Source organism: Bison bison, unplaced genomic scaffold (genome assembly GCF_000754665.1).
Source record: "Bison bison bison isolate TAMUID 2011002044 unplaced genomic scaffold, Bison_UMD1.0 scf7180017864516, whole genome shotgun sequence".
Classification (NCBI taxonomy): Eukaryota; Metazoa; Chordata; class Mammalia; order Artiodactyla; family Bovidae; genus Bison; species Bison bison.
Genome location: NW_011495069.1, coordinates 2,474,512 through 2,484,905, shown reverse-complemented (window position 1 = coordinate 2,484,905; position 10,394 = coordinate 2,474,512). Strand labels below are relative to the sequence as shown.

Genomic DNA, 10,394 nt, shown 5'->3' with positions numbered 1-10,394 from the left:
AGGCTTGTCCTGCCTAATAATAGCTCTTTATCGCATTAGGATGCAGCACAGAAAGCAGTGCTTTCCTTTTCTGGGTAATTAGAGGTAATTAGCATTGCCTTCGTGCCGCCCTCCTATTTTCCTTGAAAATTCTTGCTGGAGGAGACGTTGCTGGCAACAAAGTCCTCATGACTGCTGTTGGCAAGCAGTACCTGCCCCGTGCTCAGGGCTGAGACCTAAGGACACGCCTTCTCCTGGCCGGGCCCACGTGGGCAGAGCCCTCTGCGTTAGCCCAGCGGCAGTCACGTGACACAGACCTGGTCTGCAGAGGCTCCTGACCTCAGGACAAGCCTGAGCAGGGGTGAGCCGGGGTCAAGCTCTGACACAGACAGAGGGCATCTCCAGGGAATGAAGCAGACAAAGGCCAGGCTGCCTGACGCTCTTTGAGCCTCTCCTGTGTGGGGACTGGTTTGCAGCAGATGGGGTTTCTGCCTCCCCAGAGACCACCTCTTGAGGCTTCTTAGGCGGCAGAGACCCAGTCAAGGGTCTCTGGAATCTTGGTGTTCCAGAAGAAATGCCAGCTGACTTCTAGGACTTAGCCAGGGCTCGGCACACAATGGTGGTGGTTTAGTTGTTCAGTCATGTCCGACTCTTTGCAACCCCTGGACTGCAGCCCGCCAGGCTCCTCTGTCCATAGCATTTCCCAGGCAAGAATACTGAAGAGGGTTGCCATTTCGTTCTCCAGCGGATCTTCCAAACCCAGGGATCGAAGCCGGGTCTCCAGCTTTGCAGGCAGATTCTTTACCAACTGAGCCACCAGGGCACAAGATAGACACTCAATAATAGTAACAGTAGCCAACACACCAGACACTGCTCTGCACGGGTTACAGACCTTATGTCACTTGATCCCCATAGCTGTCCCGTGAAGCAGGAATGGTAACCCCATTGTACAGGCATCAGTGCAAAGAAATAGAGGAAAACAACAGAATGGGAAAGACTAGAAATCTCTTCAAGAAAATTAGAGCTACCAAAGGAACATTTCATGCAAAGATGGGCTCAATAAAGGACAGAAATGGTATGGACCTAACAGAAGCAGAAGATATTAAGAAGAGGTGGCAAGAATATGCAGAAGAACTGTACAAAAAAGATCTTCATGATCCAGATAATCACAATGGTGTGATCACTCACCTAGAGCCAGACATCCTGGAATGTGAAGTCAAATGGGCCTTAGAAAGCATCACTACGAACAAAGCTAGTGGAGGTGATGGAATTCCAGTTGAGCTATTTCAAATCCTGAAAGATGATGCTGTGGAAGTGCTGCACTCAATATGCCAGCAAATTTGAAAACGCAGCAGTGGCCACAAGACTGGAAAAGGTCGGTTTTCATTACAATCCCAAAGAAGGGCAATGCCAAAGAATCCTCAAACTACCGCACAATTGCACTCATCTCACATGCTAGTAAAGTAATGCTCAATATTCTCCAAGCCAGGCTTCAGCAATACATGAACTGTGAACTTCCAGATGTTCAAGCTGGTTTTAGAAAAGGCAGAGGAACCAGAGATCAAATTGCCAACATCCGATGCATCATGGAAAAAACAAGAGAGTTCCAGAAAAACATCTATTTCTGCTTTATTGACTATGCCAAAGCCTTTGACTGTGTGGATCACAAGAAACTGTGGAAAATTCTTCAAGAGATGGGAACACCAGACCACCTGACCTGCCTCCTGAGAAATCTGTATGCAGGTCAGGAAGCCACCATTAGAACCGGACATGAACAAGAGACTGTTTTCAAATCAGGGAAGGAGTACATCAAAGCTGTATATTGTAACCCTGCTTATTTAACTTATATGCAGAGTACATCATGTGAAATGCTGGACTAGATGAAGCACAAGCTGGAATCAAGATTGCCAGGAGAAATATCAATAACCTCAGATACGCAGATAACACCACCCTTATGGCAGAAAGCAAAGAAGAACTAAAAAGCCTCTTGATGAACGTGAAAGAGGAGAGTGAAAAAGCTGGCTTAAAACTCGATATTCAGAAAAGTAAGATCATGGCATCCAGTCCCATCACTTCATGGCAAATAGATGGGGAAACAAGGGAAACAGTGATCGACTTTATTCTGGGGGGCTCCAAAATCACTGCAGGTGGTGACTGCAGCCATGAAATTAAAAGAGGCTTGCTCCTTGGAAGAAAAGCTATGACCAACCTAGACAGCATATTAAAAAGCAGAGACATTACTTTGCCAACAAAGGTCCATCTAGTCAAAGCTATGGTTTTTCCAGTAGTCATGTATGGATGTGAGAGTTAGACCATAAAGAAAGCTAAGCGCCAAAAAATTGATGGTTTTGAACTGTAGTGCTAAAGAAGACTCTTGAGAGTCCCTTGGACTGCAAGGAGATCCAACCATCCATCCTAAAGGAAATCAGTCCTGAATATTCATTGGAAGGACTGATGCTGAAGCTGAAACTCCAGTACTTTGGCCACCTGATGCAAAGAACTGACTCCTTGGAAAAGACCCTGATGCTGGGAAAAATTGAAGGCAGGAGGAGAAGGGGTTGACAGAGGATGAGATGGTTGGATGGCATCACTGACTTGATGGACGTGAGTTTGAGCCAGCTCCAGGAGTTGGTGATGGACAGGGAGGCCTGGCGTGCTGCAGTCCATGGGGTCACAGAGTCGGCCACGACTGAGCGGCTGAGCTGGGCCAGACAGGCATAGAAACTGGGGCTGCAGCAAGGCACACTGCATGTGGGTGGCAGAACTGGGTGAACCCGGAACCTCCCTGAGCTGGGACTCTTCACCACTGCGTTCACGCTGCCTGTGTCCACACATTTCTGTGGCTTCTTGTCAGTGACATCCGGCCCTCAGCCATTAAGCCTGTGACATGTATTATCTCACTGAAGCCTCACAACCAGCCCACGTGGTGTACGTATCTTTATTAGCCCCATTTTACAGAAGAGGAAACCGAGGCCTGAGAGGTAAAGGCACCCCAAGGGGTCCGATAGTCTTGGAAACGGTTGGGCAGATGGCAGCAGCTTTGGTTTGGGAAGTCGAGGTGTCTTTCAAGGCAGGAAGCAGGAAGCCCTGAGGCCCCCTCACCCCACGTTGATAAGCCTGAGCATCTGCAAGGTTCAGGGCTGGGTGTGGGGGGTCAGGTCCTGCCCTCCCCCACACAGTCTATCAGAACAGAGACCGAAGCTAGCAGATGAAAATGGTGGCGTGTTGTGAGTGTGGTCACAGGGGAGCCCCCGAGAGGGTCCCTAACCAGCGTGGGAACGCCAGGGAGGCTTTGCGACCCCAGGGACATTCAGCGTGTCTCCCCGCAGGAGGAAGCCCTCCGTCGAGGCGGCCAGGGAGACAGTCCTAGACTGCAACCTTTTCTTTTGCTGCTCCGGGTCTTAGTTGCGCACTCAGCGTCTTCCATCTCGGTTGCGGAATGCTGGATGTTTCAGTTGCGGCGTGTGGGATCTATTTCTCTGACCAGGGATTGAACCCGGGCCCCCCCTGCATTGGGAGTGTGGAGTCTCGGCCTCTGGACTACCAGAAGTCCTGGAAACTTTATCCAGCGTCAGCCACAGCAGAATGCTCCTCTGCACAGAAGAGATTCTTTTCCCACCCACCTCACTCCTGCTCTCCTGTTTCCCCAGCTCCCTGTAAAATTAGAACTTTGCCAGCCAGTTCTTTCTCCCTCTCCATCTTTGCAGAATAGCAGCTCAGGGGCCAGGGTTGGCTGAGGCCTGGACCAACCTGTGGCCAAGAAAGGCCAGAGCTGTACATTCTGGGGCAGTTGCACAGTGCAATTTCCATCTGGCATCGGCTGTGGCCACAAATACCTCCCTTCCTTCCTGTCCTGCCTGCCTGCACCCAGCCCTAGTATCAGCCCTTTGCCAACATTGAAAAAGTATAAGGAGGCCATCCTTGTTTATCTCTCTGGGTCTAGGTTTCTGCTGGCTGGAATTCACATGTGATGGCTTGAGCTTCAGCAGCCATTTTGGGTTCCCAAATGGATCAGCCCAACTAACTCCCTACCTTCTATCTCTCCTTCCAAGAAAACTAAAGTAAAGGAACTCATATGCATGGCGTACCTACTGTGCACCAGGAGCTGTGCCTTGTGGTTTGTATTATTTCTTCCCACCACTCCTGTGAGACGGGTATCACTAACTCTAACTGGGTAATGTCCCTTTTTTAAAAGAGGTTTGGGTCATATATGGAGCAGAATAGTTCCTGCAAAGTCCCAGGCTGTTGAACTCTTTTAGCAGATATTCAAGGTATGCAGTATGGAGGAGCTGGTGTTCAGGACATTGTAGACTCACCTCGTTACTAGTAAGAGACAGAGCCAAGTCTAGAACCCCGATTTCTCTGATTCAAACTTAGGTGCTTTCTAGCACCACGCAGCCACTGATGTCCACCCTCTAGGAAAGGATGCCTCCCTTCCTTGACCTCCACCCTGAACCCAGGGATCTGAAAAGCCTCTTCTGTGTATATGCACGTGCGTGTTTCACTGAACGGTCTTCGAAAGCAGTTGTACAGAAAACAGCGAGAAGTAGGCAGGTTCTGGTTATTATGAGAAAATAACAGAGCTGTGCAGGGAGCTGTCTTTTGAGTTCTGGCGCGGTCGCCGGGCTGGCCCAGTGTGGTTTGTGGCCCGAATGGGATGCCGGTGCTGCCGGCTGGGCCTTCGTGCCACCTCCTCGGGTCCCGGCAAGCCTCCCCTCTGTTCCCTGTCTTCTTTTTAAACAAACACCTTCCTCTCCAGCCTTGAGGGACTGTCCAGTCTTGTGTTTGCCTTTGGCACTAAAGCAGGCCCCCTAAGCTGGCTGGGGAGAGCGTGAGGCTCCGTTTCAGGGAGGAGATTTGCGCGGAGCAGCTTCCACAGTCAACCTCTGAAACGCCGCACATGGCTGCGCCCTTCACAGGCTGCGTGTCATTAGGCAAATCACCACCCTTCTTTGGGCTTCTCTTTTCTCATCTGTAAAACGAGTATGATTTTTAAGGTCTTCCCCACCACACACTTGACTTTCCACGAAGAGAGAAGGTCTGAATTCAGAGCCCAGCTCTGACATCTGTGTGACCCTGGGCGGGTCCCTTTACCTCTCTGCCTTAATTGCTTCATCTGCAGTTAGCACCCAATACCTGTCAAAGGAGTATAGCCAATAAATGTATTTCCTCCAATGTATTAAGGACCCGCTGTGTATCAGGCATTGTCCATTATCACAATTAGGCGTCGGCACTCCAGTTACACCCCTATTTTTCACTCACTGACATATATCCCAACACAAAAATAGAGAAGTCTCTTTTCTCTCAGGAAGGGAGCAGGCGCTTCATGACCCTTGTGTTAGTGAAGATTCTGTTCATAACAGAGGCCCAGATTAAGTGGCTTAAACACACAAGAGGTGATGCTGCCACATAGGAAAAGGCCAGAAGAGGCATTTCAGGGCTGGTGTAGAGGCTCCACAGCCTTCAGGGGCCAAAATTCTCTGTCTTGCCACTCCGCCATCCTTACTTGGCTCACGATGGCTGCTGAAGCCCTGGCCATCCCGTCTGCATTCCAGCCAGCAGGAAAGAGGAAATAGGGAGAAAGCAGAAGCATTCCTCCTTTTAAAGAGACTTCCAAGGAGCACCGAATAATGCTGTGCTTCATCTCATAGGCCCGAGCGCATCCCCATAGTACACTCACCGGCCAGGGAGGCTGGAGAGTATGTCCAGTGATCGCTTGTTCTTATGACTAAGGGGAAGGAGGAGAGTGAACTGTGGAAAGTACCTTGCAGTCGTTCTAGCCATAGCTCTGTTTTCGATTTCAGAAATTCCTGGGGGAACCTTCAGAGCAACCCTCTGAGCTACTCACTCTTCCTGCCCTCATTTTACAGCTGAGGCAAGTGGAGGTCAGGGGGATACAGGGCTTGCCCTGGTCCCTCAGCTGGTGAGCCACAGGGCCCTTCCACTGTAACCTAAAGCTGCAGACAGAGAACGGGAACTGCCCCTCCAGGCTTCTGTCAGGAGGATCTTTCCTGCCCCACAGGACCCAGACACTGTAGAGAAGCTTCCTTTTGTTGTTCAGTCGCGCGGTCATTTCTCTTTGTGGACTGCAGCACACCAGGCCTCCCTGTCCATCACCAACTCCTGGAGCTTGCTCAAACTCATGTCCATTGAATCAGTGATGCCATCCAACCATCTTATCCTCTGTCGTCCCCTTCTGCCCTCAGTCTTTTCCAGCATCAGGGTCTTTTCCAACAAGTCAGTTCTTCACATCAGGTGGCCAAAGTATTGGAGCTTAAGCATCAGTCCTTCCAGTGAATATTCAGTGTTGGTTTCCTTTAGGATGGACTGGTTTGATCTCCCTGCTGTCCAAGGGACTCTCTAGAGTCTTCTCAAGCTTCCTTTATCTTTATTTAATAAATTCTAGAGCAGCCTTGAACCCAGAGGCTTCCCACTCATTCTGGATTGGAGAATCATTGAGGGTTGGAGTGATGGTGTTGGTTGACGACACAGGGAAAGGCCCAGGGGTCCTGGGAGGACTGGGCTCTGCGGTGCTCACTTTCCACCCTCCTGCAGGTCAGCGGCCATTTGGACTATGCCAGGCAGATGGACGTCATCCTGAAGGCCGTGGGCATCCGCACCAAGCCCAGCTGGGATGAGAAGGGACTCTTGCTGGCCCCAGGCAGCCTGCCCCAAGAGGAATCCCGCCAGGTGGCAGCCACCTCTTCATCAGATCAGACCACCAACCAGGATGGGCAAACCCAGGGTCCTACATCCAGAGACATCCCCAAAGCAGCCATACCCCCTGATCTCCACCAAGCCCAGGTGCCAGCAGGACTGGACCAGTCTGAAGGGGCCTCCCTTCCTGCTGCTACCAGGCCTGCTGAGAGCCCCCCTCTCTGCAGCCATGGCCTGGGCGCCAACCCACTGGACTGCCTTGCCTGTGCCCGTGAGACACAGGGGCCCTGCCCAGGGCTGGACTGACCCGAGGAGAGTCACCTTCCCAGACGGCTACACAGAGCACCCTCTTACTCCGCTTCACCGGCTCCCCCGCCACGAGCTCTGGAGATGGAGAATCTCTACCACTGCCTTTGCTAAATTGAAGACGTCAGTACTGGAAGGACAGGGGCTTGTAAGGAGACACTGTCCCCTCCCTGAGGAATGGAAGCCAGAGCTCCGCAGAGTCAAGCCAGCACAGTATGGATCCCTGGGGCTGAACCGGCCGGGCACCTCCTGTGCTTTGGGTCAGTGCTGGGGGTCTGATTGCCCGTCCAGAGCTCTCTGGAGCCACCCTGCCAAGCTCTCCAGCCTCAAGAGCCTGGTGTCCGCCCGCCCCTCCAACCACTGTCCAGGGCTGTGCTCCAGCCCACAGGCACCATGGAAACACCTGCAGAGCGGGTCCAGTGGGGAGCGGACAGCTTACCCTCTCTGCCCTTGGGAGATCCGATGAGATTTGCCGCATGCAGCCATCCGGGCTGAGCCCTGCAGAACCACAGGGGCGGCCATCAGAAACATGTGACGTGAAGGCCCCCCCCAAAGTTAGCCACAGGGGGGCCCTGAAGATAATTGTTACAGAGCAGGGTGCACAGACGCCGGTTCAGCAGGCCGTATGGACGCTGGATCAGCAGGCCGTGTGGACGCTGGATCAGCAGGCCATGTGGACGCTGGATAGGCAGGCAGTGTGGACAGGAGCTGGGCCTGGGACAAGAATGAAGTGTGTGGGGCAGAGTTTCCTATGGCAGGAACAGAGGTGTGACGATCACAGTAGTAGATAATAATACTCGCTACCGCTTATTAAGTATTTATCGTGTGCTCTTTGTACGGATTGTCTCAGTTGACCCTCACAACACGCCAATGAGGTAGGTACTGTTATCTTCATTGTCATGTCAGGCCCAGAGCGTTTCGGGAACCTGCCCGAGGTCACGCAGGTGATCAGTCTCAAAACCCAGTCAGTTAACCTCCAGAGCCCGAGCTCTTGGTCACTGTAGCTGCATCCCTGAAACCTTCCTCCTCGGTCCTCCCACTGGCTCTGAGTGACAGAGCCAGAGATGATCCCTGTCCCGCTCTGTGCATTCGGGGAAACTGAAGCCCAGGCAGAGAAAATATTGACAAACCCGGGAGGAGGCAGCTGGGATTGGAGAGAATCGGGGGAATTAGAGTATTGGAGCTGAATTGGTCCTCGGCGGGGATGTGTATTTGTTCCTTCAGCAGATACTCACAGAGCCCCCTGCTGCTGCTGGTCCAAACTGCTCATGTCACCCATGGAAGACTGAGCCCCAAGAGAGGAAAGGACGTTGCTGAGGTCCCAGAGCAGGCTTGGGCAGACTCTGGACCAGAACACAGGGCACCGGCACCCAGAGTCTCTTCCCGCTTCACCAGAGGCTTCTCCAGCCCAAGTGGCCCTTCAAGCAGATTCAGTCCACACCACAGTCACTCAGCTAGGGCTTATTGAGAGTCCACTGGGGCAAGCCTGGGGTAGAGGGGGAGCCCGACAAGCACCGTGGCCCCTGTAGAGTCAGTGGCATGGCCAGAATGGAGTCTGCTCAGTACCACGGAGAGCGCCAGGCCGCCTGTGGAGGCCCCTGGGATCGGGCTTGGTAGAACTTGGTGGGAAGATGGGAGGGAGGTGGGCAATGGAGGAAGAAAAACCTCAGACTGAAAGGGAACCTAAAGCAGATAAACTTTGGGAACCAAGAGTTCCCCATCAGAAAAACAAAAACAAGTCCTGTGCGGGAGTCCACCTGCCTCCCCCAGGGCACCTGCCCGTACCAGGGATGGGTTCTCTACAACTCTGCTGACCCAGTGCCCATGCCTGCTTCCCTCACTGACCCCAGGGAAGGCCAGAAGGCAGCGAGAGAGGGACTGGCTCTGTCCTCATCAGATGGTTCCCTTCTAGGCCCAAGGAAGCCCACGGTAGGGAACACCCATCCTTGGTCTTGAGCAAGAACCCAGCAGCTACCCATATGCCCCCAGGAGGAGCAGGGCAGCAGCCTAGCCAGGAGTTAGGGAGACAGAGTCAGATCGCGGGCTGCGGGCCGGGGCTGAGGAGAAGGAGGAAGGCGGGGGTGAAAAAGTGGGAACAGTGGCCCTTCCTGGCCCTCCACCAGGAGCCAGGGGATTGGATGGCCAGGAGTTATAACAGCAGCAGGGACCACCCACTAACCACCTGCCGAGTGCTGGGTGTTCTGTGCCCTTAATGCCCTAGGAGGCAGGCATCATTTCCCCATTTGCATGTGGAATACCAGGCTCAGAGAGGTTAAGTAACTTTCCAAGGGCTGGAAAGCAGTGAAGCGGAGGTTCAAACTTTGCCTGCCTGACTCCCAGGCTCAGTTATTTACTATGCAGCACATGTATCCTGAGAGCCTAGCTGGTCTGAAAACTGTCTAGCCAGACATCTTCAGGTTAAAGATCCCTGAGCCAGCACATCTCAAACCATAATGTGCAACGATTCACCTGGCGACCAGCAGGTCTAGGGTGGGGCGGGGACGTGCACTTCTAACAGACTCCCAGGAGCTGATGCTGATGGTCATGGCCCGCAGAGCAAGGGATCTGGCCCAGCGCTGAGCCACCTTTGCAGACAGAGGCTTGGCTCCCACGCAGGCTGATGGGATGTGCAAGGGAGATGGTTTCCTGCATCCTAAGCTGGGCCAAGAGGGCCTTACCCCACTCCCGGGAGCCCTCCAACCCTGCTCTACACACACCCACCAGTCACACTCAGTGGTGAGGCATCCTGGATAAAACTGTCCTAAAGCCAGCAACCAGGCGTCCAGGTTGGAGGCCCGTGGTGGGCAGAGGGTGCTGACTCAGTACATCCACTGGAGCTCAGGATGGCTCCCTGGAGGACCTGTAGCCTCCTGGTTTTAGCCAAGAGCTTGTCCAAGGCCTCGGGGGACCTGGTCCCATCCAGTCCAGCTCTCCAAACCTGCATCAGTTCGTGGGGGTCCCAGGCGGACGCGGCCACAGCTCGGGCTCCGCGCGATCGATACTGAAGAAGTTGACTGTAGTAGTGGCCCTGGCAGGCGGCAGGGCATCCCGGGTGGCCTCGCCAGGCAGCAGCAGCTGGGCCGTGAGCCGCGGGCCAGAGAAGCCCCCGGAGCCCGAGCCCGAGTCCGAGTCCGAGTCCGGCGGCAGGGGCATTGGGAGCACGTGCTGCAGGCTCAGGCCGGGCCGCGCGCCGCTGTGAGAGGTCCGCACGGAGGGCGAGGCGAGGCCCGGCTGCTGCTCCCGGGGGCCGCGGGGACACAGCAGGAGCCTGCCCAGGGCCCGCTTGAAGTCCCGCATGAAGAGTGGGTAGATGATGGGGTTCATGGTGCTGTTGCAGTAGCCCAGCCACGTGAGGGTGTCAAAGAGCCCCAGGGAGATGCAGTCGCACACGGCCTGGAGGGGGTGGGGGGACATCCTGGAGCCGGGACGCAGGGCACCCCGCCCAGCGTGGG

At 53.9% G+C, this 10,394-nt stretch overlaps 2 protein-coding genes across 2 annotated transcripts in view; one reads left to right on the top strand and one right to left on the bottom strand.

Moving 5' to 3' along the window:
* Positions 1-7,748, top strand: part of TMCO4 (transmembrane and coiled-coil domains 4) — a 99,318-nt gene extending 91,570 nt beyond the window's left edge. Inside the window, exon 14 of the mRNA XM_010829943.1 lies at positions 6,535-7,748. Within this exon, the coding sequence (XP_010828245.1) occupies positions 6,535-6,942 (408 nt within the window). The 3' untranslated portion in view covers positions 6,943-7,748. The remainder of the gene's footprint in view (positions 1-6,534) is intronic.
* The window catches only part of HTR6 (5-hydroxytryptamine (serotonin) receptor 6, G protein-coupled), a 14,802-nt gene continuing 12,131 nt past the window's right edge, over positions 7,724-10,394 (bottom strand). The window contains exon 3 of the mRNA XM_010829944.1: positions 7,724-10,335. Within this exon, the coding sequence (XP_010828246.1) occupies positions 9,886-10,335 (450 nt within the window). The 3' untranslated portion in view covers positions 7,724-9,885. The remainder of the gene's footprint in view (positions 10,336-10,394) is intronic.